General features: G+C 53.1%; 1 protein-coding gene across 4 annotated transcripts in view; it reads left to right on the top strand.

Moving 5' to 3' along the window:
• TBC1D16 (TBC1 domain family member 16) overlaps positions 1-24,095 on the top strand; it is a 74,905-nt gene that overhangs the window by 39,637 nt on the left and 11,173 nt on the right. For 2 of the 4 annotated variants that reach the window (XM_078438051.2, XM_078438049.2), the window contains exons 4-8: positions 19,082-19,243; positions 20,203-20,350; positions 21,304-21,471; positions 21,968-22,116; positions 23,735-23,869. In XM_078438051.2, coding sequence (XP_078294177.2) covers positions 19,082-19,243; positions 20,203-20,350; positions 21,304-21,471; positions 21,968-22,116; positions 23,735-23,869 — 762 coding nt within the window. Of the gene's footprint in view, positions 1-19,081; positions 19,244-19,402; positions 19,735-20,202; positions 20,351-21,303; positions 21,472-21,967; positions 22,117-23,734; positions 23,870-24,095 lie in introns of those variants that run through there. The other 2 variants (XM_078438050.2, XM_078438052.2) reach the window with 2 other exon arrangements.

The following is a 24,095-nucleotide window of genomic DNA, read 5'->3' as shown; positions in this document are numbered from 1 at the left end:
TGACCTGGGCAGGGTCAGCGCCAGGCTCTGGGTCCCAGGGCCCACCACCCACGGCAAGGCCCCCGGTCGAGGACGACCCGCCCCTCGCCGAGTCTGCTCCTTGTGACTTAGTTATGTGCTTAGCCTGCTGCTGAGTCCGGTCTCTGTCTCTTGGTTCTACGGTTTGGGCGTGCTTTCTGGAACAGGGGTGCAGAGGACAGCAGGACCCCCTCCTGCCCCTGGCAAGACATAAGACCTGTGTGATTGGGGGCCCGACATATTGGAGGGGGACTTTCCAGGGCTGATGAACCGTTCCAGGCAATTTTGCAGAAAAGCCACACAAGGCCAACGTGGTACCTTTTAACTGCACTAAATAACCTGATGCGTGAGGAGCCCGAGCGTCCCCGCATCCCCAGACAGGTGGTGGTGCCCCGGGCCCCCCTCCCTCCCTCCCCGTTCTCCTCCAGCATCACATTGTTGGTTTCTGCTTGGGTGTCCCAGCTTTGTCTTGAGGGGGTCACGCGGCTGGCAGGCCTGGGACCGCGGACACCCGTCCTCTGCACGGACGCTGGGTGCTGGGACCCGCCATGGGTGTGCGTCCTCTGCCTTTCTCTGCCGGCTCAGGGGTCTTGCCAGCGTGGCCCCCGGGCCCTCGCCTCCGTCAGGATCTGGCTCTTGGCAGACCTTGTGTCTCTCCTTGTCTCTCTCAAGCGTACAGGACGCCCCAGGTGGGACCACGAATGGGCTGAGCATGAACAGCTGATAGATAAATACATTTAGGTTTAGAACTATCTTGTTTGCAGGGGTGCCTGGGGGGCTCGGTCGGTTAAGCAACTGACTTCGGCTCAGGTCTCAATCAGGCTTCGATCACTGTTCACGAGTTCGAGCCCCGCATCGGGCTGTGTGCTGACAGCTGGGAGCCTGGAGCCTGCTTCGGATTCTGTGTCTCCCTCTCTCTCTGCCCCTCCCTCACTCACACTGTGTCTCTCTCTCTCTCTCTCTCAAAGAATAAACATTAAAAAAAAAAAAAAAAACTGGGAGCCTGGATGGCTCAGTCGGTTAAGGGTCCGACTTCGGCTCAGGTCACGATCTCACGGTTCGTGGGTTCAAGCCCCGAGTCGGGCTCTGTGCTGACAGCTCGGAGCCTGGAGCCTGCTTCGGATTCTGTGTCTCCCCGTCTCTCTGCCCCTCCCTGCTCCCCCTCTGTGTCTCTGTGTCTCTCAATAATAAATAACCGTTAAAAAAATTATATAAAAGAAAGAACTATCTCATTTTCTCATCTATGCTAAGTTCCTGTAAAATCTGGGGTGGGGCGGGGAAGGTGTAACTCTGCAGTTCATTCTTTTTAGAGTTCAGAGAGATCTCTGCTCTTCAGTCTATTTCCAGGATTAAGTCAGCGGGGAATGAAGCCGAACGGTTTGGTCCTCAGAAGCCGGGTTCGGGAGCAGCTAGGAATGGTCTCCAGACTGCGTGGGCTATTAATTATTTTGCTTTATTTATTAGATGTACCCAGCGTCCCTTAGCCTCCAAGCATATTTGCAAATGCCTTAAGGGAAAAAGAAAAACAAATGATTGCTGCCATCAGAGTCTCCAGCCCGTAATGAATAATGCCGCGTAACGACGTTAAGTGGAGAAAGCCTGGCACAACATCCCGCGTCCGTCCTGAGCCCACCTGGGTGACATTTGCAACGCAGCGAAAGCTCAGAAACTCATGAAGGCAGTCGGGCTGGTTTCTTGGTTTTACTTAGACATCTGATGGCGCCGTTCTGTTTGACTTGGGGGGGGAAAAAATGAAAATCCGAACAGCACCCGCCACAGCTCTGGTGCGCTCCCCCCTCCCCGCCGTGCGCCCTGGCTCCACCCCCGCCCCCCCCCCCCTCCCCATTGGTAAAGGAACAGAAGCAAGGCCTGGCCTGGTTATCTTTTCCTAAATTGTGTTGGTAATAAACCTGAATTATGTGCCCCTTCCCTTCCTCTCCGTGATTTACACCTTTCATAATTAGCCCTGTGCGCCCACGTGACGTCAGGGACGGGGAGACGGCGGTAGTCGTGGGGCTGAGACACTGCCCTCCCGGCTCAGGGCTGTGATTTATGCCCTGCTCAGCCTGTCTTCCCTCGGCCCACGGCTCCCGGGTCCCTCCGGACGGAAGAGCCCGGTTGGCCTCGGCTGTGGGCCGACGACCCTGGAGCTGAGCCACAGAAGGTTCCAGGGGCTGGAACAGCAGAATCTGCTCGGCCTCTGCTCTTGAAAATTTCCCATCCGAGCCCAGGAGGACGGGGTCCCTGTGGCGCTCTGCAGCACTGAGGTGCCCCGAACGCTTGTAAAGCTCACACGGGCCACACAAGGGGCCACGGCCACCCAGCGTTAGTGGCCCAGCCGGCCGGTCGGGATGCGACATTGCGCGTTCTCCCCGTGCACGGGCTGGCTGCTCTGTGCCGGCAAATCCCAAACCGGGCCCAGCGCTGTCTGTGTGCGGACGTGCGCGTTTGTGTGCACGCACACACGTGTGTGTGTGTGTGTGTGTGTGTGTGTGTGCGTGTGGTGTCAGTTACGGCAGACAGGCCTTCGGTTTTGCTTGGAACGGTCCGCTTCGTGTGCATTTTAGCAGCTGCCAGGACTTGAGAGCCTAATGGGGTCTCGGATCTCAGAGTCGGGCCACTGCCTGCTCCGTGGCTCTGTTTTACACGTAGCGAGGAAGGCGCACACGGTGAGGCTCTCACCCCTCTGTGTCCTCCTCCATGCGGGGCCCCGCAGAATGAAGACACCATCCCTGCTGGGGGGCATGACACGTCCCGGGGAGGCCCGCGTGCTGGGAAAGGGCTCTGGGCAGGGCTGAGGGGTCAGGGAGGGCGGGCCCCTGTCAGTGGACAGACTCAGAGGTGGAGGCCTCCCGCACGCCCGCCCCTCCTCCTATCTGACACAGCCCCGGCGAGCCCCCCCCCCCACCACGTTTTACACGTGAGGACACAGAAGCCCCACAGAGGTGGGTGACTGGCCCAAGACCACGTGGGCTGATTAAGGGGCCAAGCCGGATCGGTCCCCGGTCCTCGGGCGCTACGCCGGTCAGCAGGAGGAATCCCCGCGAGCTTGGCTGGAGGAACAGAGGCACGCACGTCCTGTACCCAGGACGTGGTCCCTGGGCCACCGGCGGCAGGGGTGGGGCCGGCTGGGAGCTTGACCTCCCCACCTGTCCCGCAGAGCACCCGGCTGGCTGGGAGTCGAGCGGCCTCCACAGGAACCCGAGGGTTCCTCCCTGGGTGTGGAGGAGGGGCTCCACCCCCACCCTCGCTCACAGACGGGGCACCCGGGCCAAGGAAGGGATCGGACCCGGGGGTTGGGGAGGGGGGACGGCCACCAAGTCACTTGGCGCAGGCTGGCCAGCCTTCCCCCCGCTGTTTGAACGTTCCCGGACTCATCCTCGGGGTGAAGCCTTCACGGTCAGCGCCCGTGATCAGAGCTTCCTACAGCCCCACCGTCCGTCTGTCTGCGAGGGCTCCGCGCGGGTCCCCGGCTGCCCAGCCCCGCAGCTGATCCTCGAGGCCGTCGTGCCTGACTCCAGCCAGGGAAAGACAGGGAAGACCAGAAAATACGCTTTAGCGTGGGCGAAACGGAGAAACGCCAAAGCGTAACCTGTTTTCTCCTTCCCCTTCCCCTTCCCCGCCCCCTGCCTTTAAGATACACGTCATATAAATGTAACTGTCTTAACCATGTGCGAGCTGGCAGCTCAGGGGCGTCAGGCACATGCACACCGTCGTGCAGTCATCCACCATCTGCCTCCAGAACCGCGTCTTCCCAAACCAAAGCTCCGTCCCCGTTGAACACTGACTTCCGATCCGCCTCCCCCAGTGCCCGACACCCTCCGTCGGGTGTCTTTCCGTCTCTGTGAATATGACTCTTCTGGGGACCCCATATGAATGGAATCCTACAGGCCTTGCCCGGTGGGGACTGGCTGACGTCACGCGATATCGTGTCCTCAAGGTCCATCCGTGTTACGGCAGATGTCAGGGGGTCAGGATTCAGTCTTCCTTTTCAAGACTGAATAATATCCCACTGTGTGGATGGACCACATTTTTTTGTTGGCCAGGCATCCAGTTGTCTGAGACCGTGCCTTCAAATCTTCGGGGTAACCTGTTGTTTTGTTCTGTGTTTTAATATTTATTTTTGAGAGAGACAGGGAGAGAGAGAGAGGGAGGGAGAGCGTGAGCAGGGAGGTGCAGAGATCTGAAGCGGGCTCCAGGCTCTGCGCTGACAGCAGGGAGCCCCGATGCCGGGCTCCGACTCATGAGCGAGACATCACAACCTGAGCCGAAGTCAGACGCTTCACCCACTGAGCCGCCTCCAGGTGCCCCGTGGGGCAACCCGGTTTTAAAATCAGTGCGGGGGCCCTCTGAGGATGCCTGACCAGCCCTTCCTGCTGTCTTCTTACTCTTTCCGAGCATGCCCGGCACCAGCTCAGGCTCCTCCCACCACCCAAAGACCACCCAAGACCAGCCCGCAGGTACCCTCATCCCCCGCCCTGGGGGATGCTCCTGGCACCTTCTGCTTCTCCTGGAGCCGGAGCACGGTCCGTGCTGTGTCACAGCCCCTGTCTGCGGCTTTGCTCCCCTGCGAGGTCCCCGTCTCCCGGTGGGCGGGGGACCAGCCTCCTCTGGTCTTCCTGGAGTGCAGGTGACTAAGGCAGAGAAGAACCATTGATTCTGCTGTAGTGAGTTCAGCTTGAATAAAAGATCAAGGGCTGTCCTTTTTCAATTCTGCCTGAGCCATTCTCCCAAAATGCTGTGTGTGTACAGGTGCCCTTTAACCGTGTATAAGCACGTGGACGGGGATGGCTTCTGGGCGGGGGGTACCCGGGCAGGGTGGGGAGGGGTCGGGAAGGGCACGTCCACAGCTGGTGCTGCCCTGTTTTTAAGATTCTGAACCACAAAAGTGAATTGATTTATTACTTGCAAATGTTAAGCAATAAGAGAATCACAAGGAGGGTCTTTTCACGTATGATGATTTGCTACGTGAGATCATTTCCATTCCCGCACTAGGGAGGGAAGTTAAACTCCACGAAGTGAGAGCAAACGAGTTTCCGTTTCCAGGGCACCGCGGTTGTCACAGGAGGACCCACCGCTAGGCTCGGGCCCCGAGAACACCCCCGTGACGCAGCCGACTCCTTCCCGTGTCTGCCACCTCGTTCTCCACCGGAACAAAGCTCCACACGGTGGGGACCACACCGAGCCGTCCCCGGAACAGGGCAGGGCTGGGGACTTACCGTTGAATAAAAGGATGTTTTCTGAGGTCATTGCTGGATGTAAGACCCTTTGCTCAGAAAAGTATAAGAGGACCCAGGCCAGGGGAGAATGGGCACACAGTGACTTGTTTCTGTACCAGCACCTCATTACTTCCCATGGCTGAGTAATGGTCCATTGTGTGGAGGGACCCATTCCGTTGACGGACCTGTGTATCATTTCCCCTCTAGGGCTATTGTCTTTTTAAACTTTTCTTTTCTCTTTATTTTTTATTTTATTTATTCAAAAAATTATTTTTTACATTTATTTATTTGTTGAGAGACATAGAGAGGCAGAGCACAAGTTGGGGAGGGGCAGAGAGAGAAGGAGACACAGAATCTGAAGCAGGCTCCAGGCTCTGAGCTGACAGAACAGAGCCTGACGTGAGGCTGGAACCCACGAACCGTGAGATCATGACCTGAGCTGAAGTCAGACGCTCAACCGACCGAGCCACCCAGGCGCCTCAGGATTCCAAGTGTTTTTAAATACTCTGGGTTCTAGTCCCTTATCAGATATGTGATTGGCAAATATTGTCTCCTATCCTGCGGGTTGGTTGTCTTTCCACTTTCTTGATAGTTTCCTTTGAAGCATGAACGCTTTTAATTTTTATGAAGTCCAAATTATCTACTTTTTCTCTGGTTGCTTGTGCTTTCCATGTCATAATGAAGAAATCACGACGTGATCCAAGGTCATGAGGATCGATGCCTGCCTTCTAAGAGTTTGAAGTTGTACCTCTTCCATTTAGGTCTTTGGTCCATTTTGAGTTAATTTTTATAAACGGTGTGAGGTCAGGGTCCAGTTTAATTCTTTTGCGCATAGATATCCAGTGGTCCCAACACCATTTGTTTAAAACAAAAACAAAACCAAAAGAATACTCTTTTCCTCCGCTGAAGGAGGAAATCGCTTTGACCCTCGTTGGAAATCAGTTGACCGTCACTGTATGCGTTCCATTTCTGGACTCTCCATTTGAGTCCATTAATCGATATGTCTGTCCGTATGGCAGCACCACATAGTCTTGACAAGCGTAGCTTTGTGGTAAGTTTTTTTTTTAATGTTTTTTAAATTTATTTTCGAGACAGAGAGAGACAGAGCGTGAGCAGGGGAGGGGCAGAGAGAGAGGGAGACACAGAATCCGAAGCGGGCTCCAGGCTGTGAGTAGTAAGGTTTTAAACTGGGACATGCGAGCCCTCCCTCCAGCTCTTTCCCTCTTCCCCAGTATTGTTTTGGCTGTTAGGACCATGTTAGGATCAGCTTGTGGACAGCCGCAAAAAGGCAAGTAGGATTTCGGTAGGGACTGGGTTGAATCTATGGATCAGTCTGGAGAATATTGCCTTCTTAACCGTACTCGGTCTTCTGGCCCGTGAATGCAGGATCACTTTCCGTTTAATTTGTTTCAACAACGTTTTTGTAGTTTTTAGGGGACAAGGCTTGTACTTCTTGTACGTGTGTGTTGTAAAAGGGATTGTTTTCTCAATTTCACCTTAGACTGTTGATTGCTGTTGCATAGAAATGCAATTAATTGGGGCGCCTGGGCGGCTCAGTCTGTTGAGTGTCCCGCTCTTGATCTCGGCTCGGGTCACGATCTCACGGGTTGTGAGATCGAGCCCCGCGTCGGGCTCCGTGCCGACAGCATGGTATTCTCTCTCTCCCTCTCTCTCTGCCCCTACCCCCATTGCTCGCTGTCATTCTCTCTCTCTGTCTCAAAATAAATGAACATTTAAAAAAGAAATACAATTACTATTTGCTTATTGATCTTGTATCCTGCAACTTTGTCGAATTCATGCATTCGTTCTAGTAGGTTTTGCTGGGGGGGCGGGGGTTGAATTCCTACAGAGAGTGTACGTGCAAGATCGTGTCATCTGTGAAGAGAGTTTTACTCCTTTCCTTCCAATCTGGATGCCTTTTATCTTTCTTGCCTAATTGCCCTGAGTCGAACCTCTACTGCAACGTTGAATAGACGCGAAGAGAGCGGACATCCTGTCTTGTTTCTGATCTTAGGGGAAAGCTTTCAGTCTTTCATCGTTGAGTATAATGTTGCCTGTGGGTTTTTCATAGATGCCCTTTATCAGTTTGAGGAAGTTCCCTTCTATTTTTAGTTTGTTAAGTGTTTTCATCATGAAAAGGTGTTGGATTTCTGTCAAATGTTTTTTCTGCAGCTAGTGAGATCATGTGGGTTTTGTCCTTTATTCTGTTAATCTGCGTGTTGCACTGTTTGCCGTTCATAGGTTGAACCACCTTCGCATTCCTGGCATAAATCCCACTTGGTCATGGTGTATAATCCTTTTTGTATGTTGTTGGATTTGGCTTGCTAGTATTTTGTTGAGGAGATTGTGTCTGTATTCATGAGGGGTGTTCATAAGGGCCCAGAATTTTATGTTCTTGGGATGTCTTTGTCTGGTTTGATCGTGAGCATGTGACTTTGTGCAAAGTCAAAGACAAAACACGCAAAAGAGAATGCTAAACTTCTAAGGATTTCCCAAGAAATAAAGGAAAGTCAGCATATATTGCCTACCTCACGTCCGACACTCTCCTTGGTGGCTTCTCCGAGGATCAGGAGGAAGCGGCTCGGAAAAAATGGTACCTAAGCTGGGCCTTGGAGAGTGAAAAGAGCAGACACGGAGAGGTACAGCAGACAGCCCTGAGGGAGGGGCCCGAGAGAGCAAACGGCCGGAGAGGAGATCTTCCGGAGTGGAGAGGAAGGGTTGTGCAGTGTGCCTAAAACACAACGGGGGCCTGCGAAGGGCTACACGGGGCTGAATAATGCCCCCGAATTCATGTACTCCGGGAACCTCAGAATGTGTTCTCTTTGGACATCAGGTCTTTGCAGATGGACTTTGTTAAGATGAGGTCCTTCTGGATTCGGGTGGGCCCTAATCCAATGGCCGGTGTCCTTATGAGAAGAGACGACAGAGACACAGAGAGCACCATATGGAGGAGGAAGGCCATGCGATGGTGACGGCAGGGATTGGGGTGCGAGGGAGCCGGGCCCTGCTGCCCTTGATCTCAGACTCCGGGCCTCCAGAGCTGTGAGGGACAAACTGCTGTGGCTCTAAGCCTTGCAAGTGTGGTGACTTCTGGTAGCAGCCGTAGGAGACCCATGCCAGATGATGCGATGTCACACGCCAGGCTAAGGACCGGGGCTTTCCTGCCAGGCAGAACCTGCCGGGCTGACCGCTCCGGGCCAGGAGCCTGGGGCAGGGGGGACGGGTAGACCGCGTTTAGGGGCATCTTTAACGGCTATTTTTAAAAACAGACTTTTACTTTCCTCTGTAGCTTCCTCTTTGTTCTTTTAAACTGTCGCAACTCCTGTTGGAGTCACAAGCCGTAGGCGTGGGAAGCTTGACATCTGGTTGCGTCAGCCACACCGGCCATCCGTCTCCACCCTGCCGTGTACCGTCTGTGCAATGTGGGGACGTCATTCATGGCCTCGGTCTCCTTAGCTATAAAATGGGGTTAATAGTATCTCCCTCGGGGCGTCTGTGGGGGTGCAGTCAGTTAAGCGTCCAACTCTCGATTTCTGCTCAGGTCCCCATCTCACGGTTCGTGGGGTCAAGCCCCGTGTCAGGTTCTGTGCTGATGGTGTGAAGCCTGCTTGGGATTCTCTCCCTCTCTCTCTCTCTCTCTCTCTCTCTCTCTGTCCTTCCCCCACTCTCTCTCTCTTTCTCTCTCTCTCTCAAAATAAATAAATAAACATTAAAAAAAAGAACATCTCCCTCAATAAGCAGAGCTCCTGGCACACAGGAAGCCACAGATAGATGGTAACCATGATGATGCTGAGTTGTTTATACCTGACCTTCTTTCATTTTTTTTTTTTTTTTAATTTTTGAAATTACCCTTCTTGGTTTTCTGTATAAAAACCATTATAGGCTTCTTGTTAAAAAGAAAAGATATGCATATACAAGTTTAGCTTATTGTTTTTGATTATCAAAATGATTCATTATTACTTTTAGAAAATTTATATGATATATTTATACAGCTATAAGGTATCTATAAATATACATTATATGTAAAGGCATATCGATATCATATCCTACTTTCTTCATTTCACATAACAGTGTGAGCATTTTTTTGTTCTTGAAATACTTTTATAAAATGTTTTATAATAGCTTCATGGCATTGTATCATATAAATGGGCCATGATATATTAAAATATTCTCCTGTTAGAAATTCAGTAACAGGGGCGCCTGGGTGGCTCAGTCGGTTAAGCGTCCGACTTGGGCTCAGGTCATGATCTCACAATTCATGAGTTCGAGCCCCGCATCGGGCTCGGTGCTGACAGCTCGGAGCCTGGAGCCTGCTTCAGATTCTGTGCCTCCCTCTCTCTCTGCCCCTCCCCCACTCACACTCTGTCTCCTTCTCTCTCTCTCAAGAATAAATAAACATAAAAGAATTTTTTTAAATATTGGTGGATTTTTTTTTTTACTTTATTGATGTCTAATATGTGTATGTTAAATTGCATATATTTGAAGTGTATAGTTGCTGAATTTTGACGCACACACACACACACACACCAGTAAGGCGATCACCACAATCATGTTAATGAGCATATCCATCACCTCCAAATTTCCTTTGTGTCCCTTTGTAATCCACCCCTTCCTCCAGCCCCTGCCCCCTAAATGACTTTTCTGCTCTCTGTCACTATAGATTAGTTTGCATCTCCTAGAATTTTCTATAAATGGAACCATGCAGTATGTACTGTTTCTTCTGTCCAGCTTCTTTCACTCAGCATGACGATTTCACGATGTACCCAGACTTCTGTGTGAATGAGTCAAGAGTTCATTCATTTCTGTTGCCGAGTCCTGCTCCATTGTGTGCATAAACCACCACGATGTGTTTATCCCTTCACCTGCTTATTATCCCCTCACCCGCTGGGTTGTTCTCCGTTCTCGGCTGCTCTCCACCTTTATGCAGAACTCTTGCGTGTGGACGTAGGTTTTTACGTCTTTTGATAAACACTTGGGAGTGGGATGGCCGGGTCATATGGTGAGTGGGTGCTTAACTTTTTAAGCAACTGCCAGACTGTCTTCCAAAGTGGTTGCCCCGTGTTGCACTCCCACTAGCTGTGCGTGTGAGAGTTCCGGGTGCTTGCTGTCCTCATCAGCACTTGGTAGGGTCACGGTCAGGCTTTTCAATTCTAACGTGTGTGGGGGAGTATCTCATGGTGGTTTTAATTTACATCTCCCTGATTACTATCGTCGCTGGGTATCTTTTCATATAACCTTTTGAGTCCCGTTTCTTCCCCTTGATATGTTTGTGATTCACCCACGTTGTTATGTGGATCGCGGTTTGTTCCTCTTTATCGCCGAGTGGTACTCCATTGTCCATTCATTGGACATACTTCTTTTTTTTTTTTTTTTAATTTTTTTTTCAATGTTTTTTATTTATTTTTGGGACAGAGAGAGACAGAGCATGAAAGGGGGAGGGGCAGAGAGAGGGAGACACAGAATCGGAAACAGGCTCCAGGCTCCGAGCCATCAGCCCAGAGCCTGACGCGGGGCTCGAACTCACGGACCGCGAGATCGTGACCTGGCTGAAGTCGGACGCTTAACCAACTGCGCCACCCAGGCGCCCCTGGACATACTTCTTTATCCACTGACCAGTTGAAAGACCCAGCTGCTGGCTCTTGGTTTTGTGGTTACGAATAAAAATGCTGTCAGCAGGCACACACGGATTTTTATGCGAGCATTTTTCATTTCCCTCGGGTAAGTACCGAGCAGTGGGATTGCTGGGTCATGTGGTAAGTGCGTGTTCCCAAAGTGGATTCTCATTTTGCATTCCCGCCAAGCCACATGTGAGTCTGGCTGCTGTGGTTCCCGCCGGCAGTCCAGACTGTCAGTTTATACTTGTGTTGTAGTGTTCCTCATAAGTGTGTACTGTGCCGTTGTATCGCTTTGTGGTTTCCGTTTCTGTTTCTCTCCCGACCAACCATGTCGAGCACCTTTTCATATGCGTACTTGCCCCCTTTTTGTGGTGAAGCGCCTTTTCAGATCTTTTGCCTGTTTTTAAATTGCGTTTGTTTTCTCATTACTGACTTTGAAGTTTCTTTATACGTTCTGGGTATAGATCCTTTATCAGAGATGTGTTCTACATGTATCTTTTCTCAGTCTGTGGCTTGTCTCTTTAATTTTCTTAGCAGTGTCTTTCAAAGAGCAGAAATTTGTCATCTTAATAAAGTCCTCTGTATCAATTTTTTTCATTTATGGATCGTGCCTCGGTGTCATAGCTAAGAAATCTATGTCTGACAGTACTATTGAGTTTCAAGAATGTCTCCTACAGGGAGGGGCACCTGGGTGGCTCAGTTGGTTGAGCCTCCCACTCTTGCTTTCGGCTTAAGTCACGATCTCGTGGTTTGTGGGTTCAAGTCCCGCATCAGGCTCTGCGCTGACAGCACGGAGCCCGCTTGGGATTCTCTGTCTCCCACATTCTCTCTTCTTCTCCCGCACACATGGTCTCTGTCTCGAAATGAATAAACTTAAAAAAAAAAAAAGAGTGTCTCATACATATTCTGAGTAATCTTTTATTGGATATAAGTGTTGTGAATATTTTCTCCAGGCTGTGGCTTGCATGTCTTTGTTATTTAACAGTGAATTTTGAAAAGAGTTTTTAATTTTCCAGTTTATTAATTATTTCTGTGATTATGCATTTTGTATTCTAAGAAATCTTGGCCTATTCTGAGGTGGCTAAGACTTCTTTTACAGATTCTTCTAGTAGTTGTATAATTTTAGGCATCACATCTATATCCGTGACCCATTTTGAGTTAATTTTTGTATACTGCATGAAAAAAGAAGTGACGTTAATTTTTTTTCATATGGATATCCAGTTGATCTAACACCATTTGTGGAAGAGCACTCCTTTCTCCATGGAACTGTCCTTGCGTCTTTGTCAATAATCAATTGATAATATTTCTCTACTTCTGGACTCTCCATTCCGTACCATTGATATGAAAGTCTATGTTTTCACCCTTGCCAGACTGCCTTGATTACTATGGGTTTATAATGAGTCTCAAAACAGATAAGTCCTTCAACTCTCTACTTTTTTTTGTAATTGCTTTGGTTCTTCTAGGCGTTTTGGATTTCCATATGAATTTTAGAGTCAGCCTGACAATTCCTACCCCCCGAAAAGGTCCTACTGGAATACTGATTGCGACTCTGTTGAATTTATAGATCAGTTTGGTAGGATTAGCATCTAACAATATCGACTGTTTCAGTCTATGGACATGGTGTATCTCTCCATTTATTTACATTTCCTTTAATTTCTTTCAGCAAGGTTTTGTGTTTTTCAGTATGGAGGTCTTGAATGTCATTGGTTTAATTTATTTCTAAATATTTTATGTAGAGGTCTTTTTGAAGGGGGTCCTATAAATGGAATTTTTAATTTATTATATTTGTCAGTTGTCTGTTGTTAGTCTTTAAGAATACAAATAATTTCTTTTGTCTACATTAACCTCTTATCCTGTAATCTTGCTAAGCTCACTTATTAGTTCTATTAGTTGTTTTGTAAGTTTCGTGTGATTTTTTTTGTGTAAATAACTGTATCATCTGCACACAGGGACAGTTTCACTTCTTCTTTTCTGATCTTTATGCATTTTGTTTCTTTTCTCATCTTATGGAGAGGCTAGAGCCTCCAGTGCTGTACTGAACAGAAGTGATGAAAACAGGCATACTAACCTTATCCTGATCATGGGGGAAACAATTCAGTCTCTATCACTGAGTACAACATTAAGTGTAGAATGTTTCTAGATGACCTTTAGCAACTTAAGGAAGTTCCCTTCTATTCCTATATTGCTGATGGCCTTTATCATGAATGAGTGTTGTATTTTTGTCAAATATTTTTTCTTTTTTTTATGTTTATTTTTGAGAGAGACACAGCATGAGTGGGGGAGGGGGAAAGAGAGGGAGACACAGAATTCCAAGCAGGCTCCAGGCTCCGAGCTGTCAGCACAGAGCCCAACGTGGGGCTCAAACCCACAAACCCGTGCGATTATGACCTGAGTCAAAGTTGGACACTGAACCGACTGAGCCACCCAGGCACCCCTGTCAAACACTTTTTCTGTATCTATTTATGTATGTGTTTTTTTGCGGCCATCGATCTTAGGATCGATATTTAAAAATGAAAATAAAGGGTCAAAATGTATAAACATTTTTAAGCTGTTTGCATCTTATTTCCACATTGCCAGAAAGAAAAGTTTGACCAGGATACAGTCCCCACCCTGTGGCTGTGCAAGGGTGTCCATTTTCCCAAACCCTTACCTACACTACATTTTATAGTTTTTTGCTTATTGCCAATTTCATGGACCTAGACCTCTCCCCAGAGTACCTTGTTTCATTTCCATTTATTTCATTCTCTGGACACAGAAATGTCATTGTTTATTTGTATTTATTCTCTAGCGAATTGTTTTTTCTTGTTTTAACAGATGTTATTTTTTAGAGCAATTTTAGGTTCATTAAAAAAGTCAAGAGGAAGGCAGAGAGATTTCCCCTTACCTCTTGCTCTCACTCATGCATATCCTCCCTCATTATCAGCATCCCACACCAGAGGGTATGTTTGTTACAACTGATGAACCTCTATTGACACATCATTATCACTCCAAGTCCATAGTTTACATTAGAGCTCACTCTTGGTGTTGTACATCTGACGTGTTTTAACAAATGCATAATGACATATATCTAACTTTATAGCATCATACAGAGGACAGTTGACCCTTGAGCAATGTGGGGGTGAGGGGTGCCGACCCCCCCCCCCCACGCTCAAAATCCACACATAACTTTTGAGTCTCCAAAGACCCAATTACTAATAGCCTACTGCTGATCGGAAGCCTTACCAGCGTCATAAGAAGTTGACTAACACATACTTCGGATGTTATATGTAGTATACACTGTATTCTTACAAGAAAGTAAACTGGAGAAGAGAAGATGCGATTAAGAAAATCATAGGAAATGGCACCCAGATGGCTTAGTTGGTTAAGCATCTGACTCTTGATCTCAGCTCAGGTCACGATCTCACGGTTCATGAGAGCGAGCTCCGCATCGCGCTCTGTGCTGACCCCGTGGAGCCTGCTTGGGATTCTCTCTCGCTCCCTCTCTCTCTGCCCCTCCCCTGCTAGCACTCCCTCAAAATAGATAAATAAACTTCAAAATTACACACAAAAAAAGAAAATCATAAGGAAGAGAAAGTGTACTTACAGTACCACACAGTATTTATGGGGGAAAATCCAGACAAAGCGGACCCTGCACTTCAAACTCGCGTTGCTCAAGGGGCATATGTAGTTTTACTGACCTAAAGATCGCCCGTGCTCTGCCTATTTATCCCTTCCCCCTCCCCTCAACCCCTGACAACCCTGATCCTTGAACTGTGGCCATAGTTGTGACTTTTCCAGAACGTCATATCGTTAGCATCACACAGTCTGTGGCATTTCCAGACCAGCCTCTTTCACTTAGCAATGTGCATTTAAGGTTCCTCTGTGTCTCTTCATGGCTTGATGGCTCATTTCTTTTTAGAGCTGAATAATATTCCCTTGTCTGGATGGACTGAAGTTCGTTCATTCATCTACTGAAGGACATTGTGCTTCATTGTGTTGCTTCCAGGTCTTGGAAATTATGAGGGGCCACCAAAGGGAGGCATTATTTCCAGCCCCCTCCCCACCCCACCCCCACCACTCCACATGCACACACAGGGCCACAGACCCACACCCCCTTCCCAGCGCTGCCGCGGCCTGCTCACGCCATGGGGCAGGCCGAGGCTTCCAGAAAACAGATCCAGGATGGAGACTCACTCGGGCAGAGTCATGGGTGGAAGATTCTCCGGCCAGTGCCGTGGCCAGGAGACCTGATTCCCTGCAGGGGAAGGAGCCCATTTCAAACCAGGAGACAGCCCCAGACAGAGGGTCGGCCTCGTACCTTCCAGGGGCAGCTGGCCCCAAGGCAGAAGGCTGCTTGTGCCCTTTCGCGGCTCCTGAGGGGGACATTATTTGCATTTATTAACTGATTAATCGATTAACTCCAGACACTGTGCTTGGGACTATGGCTGGGGTTCCAAGGGTTCAAACTAGAGCAAAGTTGATGGACGGCTTGGGTCCCCATGGCATAGGGCCTGTGATAGCAGATGACTGGATGGTCACCTCAGCCACCTAGTGTGACATCTGTCTCCCCATCAAGACCGGCTGCCACAGGGTGATGACCATATCTTGGTGACTTCTGCTTCGCCAGCTGCCAGCACATCCTGGCACAGAACATGAAGTCACTTAACACTCATGCCTGGGGGGTCACCTGGGGTGGGGGGCTCAGTCGGTTGAGCATCTGACTTTTGGTTTCGGCTCAGGTCATGATCTCACAGTTTGTCGGATCGAGCCCCACGTCGGGCTCTGTGCTAACATCGTGGAACCTCTTGGGATTCTCTCTCTCTCTCTCTCTCTCTCTCTCTCTCTCTCTCTCCCTCGATTTCTGCCCCTGCCCCAATTGCTCTGTCTCTCTGTCTTTCAAAAGAAATAAACATTAAAAACACAAAAAAACCAATTCTCATGCCTGGGATGAATCTGTAGGATGTCTGCGAACTTTGAAGCTGTGAGAAAAACAACGGTGAGGAAGTAAGATGTGGGGGAGATTGAAATAGGCCTGGTTTTTAGTTTTTATCTCTGTGCGTGGAGAGCAGCTCGGTTCCAAGAGTATTCCAATGTGCTCTGTGTAATGTGCTCATACGATTGTTATGTGGGGTGTGTTGAAATTAAACGGACGGTTTATTTGGGCAATCCCTCCCCCAAATAGTACGAGTTAGAAATGTGTGATAGAAAGAGCCAGAAGACGCCAAGTAGCATCACCTCTGTGGACAAATAAAAAGGGGGTGTTTGCAAGTTGCTAAGTTTTGGGGCCATTCGTCACACGGCAGCAGATAACCGGTATTTATAGGAAGGGTCTCTTTTCAGAAAAAGTGTAAGTGGGGAAGAGAAAACCTCCATTATGACTGAGTTGTGGTTCTCAAAGTCAAAGAGGCATTGGGGCCAGATTTTAACATTTTTACAATATCCAAACTTCTCTCATCCATCCATCTATCGATCTATCATCTATTATTTATAGAAAGAGAGAGCACAAGCAGGAAAGGGGCAGAGAGAGAGGGAGAGAGTGAGAATCCCAAGCAGGCACTGCACCGTCGGCCCGGAGCCCGACATGGGGCTCCAACCCACGAACGGCGAGACCATGACCTGAGCCAAAGTCAAGAGCTGGACGCTCAACCAACCGAGCCATCCGGGTGCCCCTAAAATATCTAAATTTTCTCTTGCTTTTCTTCATCCTGAGCTTTTTGAGTCAGCCGAAACAATAGGTTGATAGAACCCCAGTGGTAGGTCCCAAGCATAGTGTCTGGAGTTCATCGATTAATCAATTAATAAGTGCAAATAATGTCCCCCTCAGGAACCGCGGAAGAGTTAGGCGCGAGCAGCCTTCTGCCCGGAGGCCAGCTGCGCCTGGAAGGTACGAGGTGGACCCTCTGTCTGAGGCTGTCTCCTCGTTTGAAATGGGCTCCTTCCCCTGCAGGAAATCAGGCTCCTTCCCCTCCAGGGAATCGGGTTCCTTCCCCTGCAGGGAATCAGGCTCCTTCCCCTGCAGGCAATCAGGCTCCTTCTCCTGCAGGGAATCAGGCTCCTTCCCCTCCAGGGAATGGGGTTCCTTCCCCTGCAAGGAATCAGGCTCCTTCCCCTGCAGGGAATCAGGCTCCTTCCCCTACAGGGAATCGGGTTCCTTCCCCTGCAAGGAATCGGGCTCCTTCCCCTGCAGGGAATCAGGCTCCTTCCCCTACAGGGAATCAGGCTCCTTCCCCTGCAGGGAATCAGGCTCCTTCCCCTACAGGGAATCAGGCTCCTTCCCCTGCAGGAAATCGGGCTCCTTCCCCTGCAGGGAATCGGGCTCCTTCCCCTGCAGGGAATCGGGCTCCTTCCCCTGCAGGGAATCATGTCTCCTGGCCACAGCACTGGCTGGAGAATCTTCCACCCATGACTCTGCTCGAGTGAGTCTCCATCCTGGATCTGTTTTCTGGAAGCCTCGGCCTGCCCCACGGCATGCGGCAGCGCTGGGAAGGGGGTGTGGGTTTGTGGCGCCGTGTGTGCATGTGGAGCGGTGGTGGGGGGGTGGGGAGGGGGCTGGAAATAATGCCACCCTCTGGTGGCCCCTCTCCAGCCGGGTTTGGAGGCGAGCCTGGGAAGCACGTGGAGCCCGTGATCTCCCAGCCGCGGGGGCCTCGTTGTTCAGTAAGCAGATTACGAGATGCTGCATCAGGTGCGTGGTGGGGGGCTGTCTTCAGACCCGCCACTTGCCTTGTTTCGCAAACAATGATCGTATAGTGCAGCCCGGTCAGGGTCCACTCTGGAAGGCGGCGACTCCCTCAGCCTTTTTGGGTCTGCCGCGTGGCCACGGAGGTTCGGCTCGCCTACCCACCTTCCCAGCCAGCTACTGATTTGTATCTGAATCTGTCCCCTGGGAGTGCCCCGGTGCCCCACAGAAATGGCGGGACCTGGCTCAGCCCAGCGTCCTCAGACAGGGAGGGCAGAAAAGCCGCCGTCTCCCGCACACCGGGCCGACTGATGTTCTAGAAGCAGCAAAGGTTCTAAAAGGCCGGTCTTTTCTCTTTGAGGATGCCCCAAGTTCTGAGGGATTGTGCGTGAACCACCCCTTGTGGCTTCGTGCAGAGAACTGGTGCCTTTTTGAGGAAGGGGCACCTCGGGATTAAGCGCCTCTGACACTTTTATGCTCTGGGCTGAACCGGGGAAGCTGGAGAAGGCCATTGCTGTCGCCTCTCTGTAGGATGCCGGGGTGGGGGCCCAGAACTGCTGCTTGCTTTTACTCTGGTTACATTTTCGTGGGCTTTTGCTAGATGCTACTGTTAAATCTCCACAGATGGCACTTAGCCTGTGGTGTGGCCGAATCCACGTAATAAAATGCTTTGCAACTGGGGTTTTAAACAAATTCATGAACTTAAAAAAAAAAAACCCGTAATAAATGGGGTTGTGTTGCTGAACTTGGAGCTTAGAGGCCAGCAAGTATGGTCGTAAGGACCTGGCTCTCGAAGCTTGTGTCCAAAAACCAACTCTACTGCCTGCCAGCTGTGTGACCTTGGGCAAGCCCCTTAACCTCTCTGGGCCTCAGTTCCTCTTCTGTACAATGGGGGTGAATGGCACCGCTCCTTTCCAAGGATTATTGCGAGGATTATATGTGATACGTGCCCACGCGAGGTGGTTAATACAGGACCAGGCCCATACTGAGTGTTTAATAAATGTGCATTATTTGTGTTATTGGTATTGATAATTTCCTTACTGAACCATAAACAGAATCAGTGTTTTATTTTTCCAGGAAAATGGTGAACCGGTAGAAACTCAAACAGAAGCCCCACCCCGTCCAAAGGGATCAGGAGGCAGCAGGGGGCCCAGCACCCAGCCCTCTGCAGCCCTTGATCATATGCACAAAGGCCTGTTATTATCCTGACTTTGCAAATGTCCACACAAAGGCTCCAAGGGGCTTGGTGACCCGCCCAAGGTCACACAGGGAAGGCTTGTGGGGGGGCTCATCTGTCATTAGGGCCACTCACTGCCTCTGTCCGTGTGGGATGCAATTTGATCAAAACACGCCTTCCCTTCCACATGAAATGTAATTTCACGTGTGACTGTAATGGGACCCGTTCGTTCATTCGTTCGTTTGTTCGCTCGCTCGCTCGCTGGCTCACGGGTGTCTGTGTGCGTGTCTGAGCTGGGCCCTTGTGTAAGTGTGTCCCCCACGCCCTCCCTGCCCTGTCCCCGGGACGGCGGGGACACAGAGCCGCGTGGCCCTCACGTGACCCGCTCCCCCAGCTCCCCCTGCGGCGCCGACACCCCCCTGCGGTTCCCCGACGGCCACGGCCTCCTGCAGACCCCGCGCTGGGACGAGCCCCAGAGGGCCTGCGCGCTGGAGCAGATCTGCGGCGTGTTCCGCGTGGACCTGGGGCACATGCGCTCCCTCCGTCTCTTCTTCAGGTGAGAGCCTGTCTCCGCGGCTTCCCGGAAGTTGGCTGGGGTTGCAGGGGGCCCAGCGGGCGGGGGCTTCGGGTCCAGTCGGGGCTCGCTTCCCGACATCGCTGAGCCTGTGGGCAGGGGTGCCCGCTACGGTTGCCCCCAGGAACCGGGTCCGGGCGGCTTCCAGACTCTTCCATGCGCCCTCAGGGTCCCACCCCCTCCATCCCCCCAAGAGGCTTTGCAGCTCCGCCTGTGTGTGCAGGAAGGGGGCGTGGCTTTCTGGAGGAGGCGCCCCGTTTTCATGGTGGGCGGACCGTCCCTATTAGCGTCCTGTCTAGCAGCCACGTCCAGTCGCTCCCGAAAGGCAGGGTGGCCCAGCCCCACGCTGGCCCCGGCCGAAGACCTGTGCTCCAAGCACACGTGTCGCTGGAGGGGTCCCAGACCCAGAGCCACAGTCTGGCCTCTCAAGGAAGGGCAGCCGGGGTTGGGCCGAACACCCAGTTGGACGTGCAGTGAGTTTTCCCGGAGGATTCTCCCAGGGTGCCCTCCAGGCCGTCCCACCTGGGCTCAAAATCTGATTCCACCTAATGGCATCCACCCCTAGATCTCCTGGAGAGGGGGCACCAGAGAGGAGGGGACACCGGAGAGGGGGGACGCCAGAGAGCGGGGACGCCAGAGGGGGGGGTGTCACTGCTTGGGGCCGGGGACCCAAGGCCGCTCCGGCAGCCCTCCAGGGAGCGAGGACAGTCCTACTTCCCGGCCCCCCCCAGGAGGGGCTGGCTGGCGCTCCTCACCCCAGGGGGCGATGGCTCGCGTGTGGGTGTAACTGTCCCCCTGTGGCCCGCAGCCAGACTCGGCGGGGCCTTCCTGTTTCCTGCCCCGGGGGTCAGTGATAGGGGCCTCTGATTATACTTGGAAATAAAACCCGGCGTTTACATATTCATTGCTCCCTTCTGCCTCCCCCTGCGACGGCCGCGCAGCGACGAGGCCTGCACCAGCGGCCAGCTGGTCATCGCCAGCCGGGAGAGCCAGTACAAAGTGTTCCACTTCCACCACGGCGGCCTGGACAAGCTGTGCGACGTGTTTCAGCAGTGGAAATACTGCACCGAGACGCACCTCAAGGACCAGGTAGCCCAGAGGGCGACCGGAGGGCCCCGCCGTGGGAGTCGCCGGCTGCCGAGACTCCCTCCCCTCCTCTTCCCCCCCACGGCGGGGAGGGTCCGGGACTTCCCCGCGCGGAGGCCTCGGAGGGGTGTGACCCGAGCCTGTCCGCGGTCGCTGGGCGGCCGATAGGGCAGCAACTTTGGATTTGAAGCCTGTGCCCAGGGCTTCTTGTAAAGTCAGTGCTGTGCACTTGAAAAATCATGTTTTGACAAGGCTTCCTGCCATATTTTGCTCAATCTACATACAAATGTAATAAGAGCTCTTTAATTATCTGTTCAAGATACTGTATGTGCTTATTAGAAAGGGGCTGACTTTCAGATTCCCTTCCTTCCCACCGAGCCTCCTGCTGGCTTCCCTCATTACACTAGCATGGCTTTTTTTTCCCCCTACATTGAACAACCTTTGATTTTTGAATTAAATGTCAGCTGCAGTTTTGCCCCGGATTCGTGACTGCCCGTGGAGACAACCTGACAGGCGGGCTCCCTGCTCGCGGAACAGCGGCCCCTTTGTCTGTGGCCAATCACATGTAATTTATTGCAGGCCCTCCCGGCAGAGGGAAGTTGGGCCATACAGGCATTAATTCCGTTTTTGCGGCCGGGGTCGCCGAGAGAGTGGGGGCGGTGGCGAGGGGGCCGCGGTCTCGGTCGGTCGGTGGGAGTGGGCCGGGGAGCCTGGGCGGCCCCGCGGGGGGGGGGGGGGGGGGACGAGGGGGAGGGGAGGGATCGATGTTAAGACGAAGGTATTTTCATTTTAATTGCGGCTAATTACGCTCGCCGATGAGGGGTCTGCGTGCAGGGGAGAGCGCCCCCCCTCCCTTCAGCAGAGAGGGGGGTAGGGGTGGGGGGGGGGTATTTGGCGCCCTGGGGAGGGCGGGCACCGGTGAGGTGCACATCGCCCCGAGGTGTCTTCCCGGCCAGCAGGTCGCCGACGAAAAGACGTGCATACAGTTCTCCATCCGCCGCCCCAAGCTGCCCTCCTCGGAGACGCACCCCGAGGAGGGCGTGTACAAGAGGCTGGACGTGGCGGCCTGGCTGCACCACCTGAACGAGCTGGGCCAGGTGGAGGAGGAGTACAAACTGCGCAAGGTGAGCCGGCCCGCGGGGAGGGGGGAGGCGGGCGGCACCGCCGGGCCGCCTCCCCGGGGGGGGGGGGGGGGGGGGGGCCGAGGCGCGGCGCGAGCGGCTGTGTGAACGCGCCCGTGTAGCAATCAAAGGGGCTGCGCTGAAAAGGAAACCCTCCGGAGCGGGTTTGGGGGACCCCGCGTCAGCCTGTATAGAAGAGCTCGCGGCGCAATGCGGCGCTTCCAAAACCAGGATTAGGCCGCGACGTGAGAACGATACGTTCGTCGGAGCGCCACACCAGGGTGGGCATTGACATTGAAATGAGCCTGGTTGTCTCCTGTATGGGAATGGAGGGCCTCCACTCTCCCCTCCAAACATGTGCAAATTGCAGCGATGTGAATCAAGGCATCAGCTGTCAGGAAGGCCCCGCAAAGCCACCACAACACAAATCTCCGGGGATTTGGGGGTGCTTTGAGCGGCCCTGTTTGGGCCCCTCCCCAACTTTTGCCGCTTCCTGCAGGCCATTTTCTTCGGCGGCATTGATGTGTCAATCCGGGGGGAGGTCTGGCCTTTCCTGCTGCGGTATTACAGCCACGAGTCCACGTCGCAGGAGAGGGAGGCGCTGCGGGCGCAGAAGCGAAAGGAATACGCCGAGATCCAGCAGAAGAGGTAAGGGCCACCCGCCCGCCCCGGCCGCCCAGGGGCATGTCAGCTGCAAAGGCAATTTGAGGCGCAATCCCGCATTGATAATACGTTCCGTGACCCAGAGTTTCTTTCGAAAATGGGTCCCAGGCACGGAGTGATAGCCTTGGATAAGTGCCGTCATTATCCGCAGCGCTGCTCTTTAGCTCTGTGTCAAGGTTTTAGAGTTCTTTTTCAACAGACTTAACTAGGCACTGACATCCCGCCGGGAACGCTGGGGTGGGGGGTGGGGGGGGTGGGTTGGGGGAGGGCAGCCGGAGCCGGACTGGGGAGGTCTCTCTGGGTCTGGCTGACCCCAGGCTGTGTTGGGGACCCGTGGAAAGCCTCGGATATGCACACCCCCAAGTCAGTGGAGGGGGGGAGGGGGCTGGAGGGTTTGCCAGCCGCAGCAGCAACCAGCCCCCATTGAGAGCACCCAGCCCCCATCGGGAGCACGCAGTCCCATTGAGAGCACCCAGCCCCCATCGGGAGCACACAGCCCCCATCGGGAGCACGCAGCCCCATTGAGAGCACGCAGCCCCCATCGGGAATACCCAGCCCCCATCGGGAGCACCCAGCCCCCATCAGAAATACCCACCCCCATTGGGAGCACGCAGCCCCTATCGAGATCACCCATCCCCCATCGGGAGCACGCAGCCCCCATCAGGAGCACCCATCCCCCATCGGGAGCACCCAGCCTCCATTGGAAGGACCCAGCTGCATCAGAAACACCCATTCCCCCATTGGAAACACCCACCCCCATTGGGAGCACCCAGCCCCCATCGGGAGCACGCAGCCCCATCGGAAACACCCAGCCCCCATCAGGAGTACACAGCCCCCATCGGGAGCACCCAGCCCCCATTGGGAGCATGCACTCCCCATCAGAAACACCCATCCCCCATCGGGAGCACCCAGCCCCTATCAGAAATACCCATCCCCCATCAGGAGCACACAGCCCCCATCAGGAGCACCCAGCCCCCATCAGAAATACCCATCCCCCATCGGGAGCACCCAGCCCCCATCAGAAACACCCATCCCCCAGCAGGAGCACCCAGCCCCCATCAGGAGCACCCAGCCCCCATCAGAAACACCCAGCCCCCATCGGGAGCACCCAGCCCCCATCAGAAACACCCAGCCCCCATCGGGAGCACCCAGCCCCCATCAGAAACACCCAGCCCCCATCGGGAGCACCCATCCCCCATCAGGAGCACACAGCCCCCATCGGAAACACCCAGCCCCCATCGGGAGCACCCAGCCCCCATCAGAAACACCCAGCCCCAATCGGGAGCACACAGCCCCCATCAGGAGCACCCAGCCCCCATCAGAAACACCCAGCCCCCATCGGGAGTACCCAGCCCCCATCAGAAACACCCAGCCCCCATCGGGAGCACCCAGCCCCCATCAGAAACACCCATCCCCCAGCAGGAGCACCCAGCCCCCATCGGGAGTACCCAGCCCCCATCAGAAACACCCAGCCCCCATCGGGAGTACCCAGCCCCCATCAGAAACACCCAGCCCCCATCGGGAGCAGGGGTTGGGAGGGGCAGGCCCTGCCAGGAGTGTGTGCAGCTCCTCAGCCCCGGGCGGGTGCCCTGCTCTGTGCCAGGCTCTCCATGACCCCTGAAGAGCACAGAGCGTTCTGGCGCAATGTGCAGTTCACCGTGGACAAGGATGTGGTCAGGACAGATCGGAGCAACCAGTTCTTCCGGGGGGAGGACAACCCGAACGTGGAGAGCATGAGGTGCGTGCCTTCCCCGGCCAGTGTGGCTCCTTCCCGAGGGGAGGAGAGCCCCTCCCCACTTCACCGCCTCGTCTGCCTCTCTGGGAGTGTCACCTTACCCCACGGGGCCTCCTCGGCCATCGGCCGTCCGTCCGTCCGGGAAGTCAAGGAACGGCAGCAGTAGCGTGTAGCCTCTGCTCGGCTTGGGGGCTTCCTCCCAGGTTCGTACAATCAACACCCCAAAAGC

Source organism: Panthera onca, chromosome E1 (genome assembly GCF_046562875.1).
Source record: "Panthera onca isolate mPanOnc1 chromosome E1, mPanOnc1 haplotype 2, whole genome shotgun sequence".
Taxonomy (NCBI): Eukaryota; Metazoa; Chordata; class Mammalia; order Carnivora; family Felidae; genus Panthera; species Panthera onca.
The sequence above is the reverse complement of the archived record's forward strand: the minus strand, read 5'-3'. Positions and strand labels throughout refer to the sequence as shown.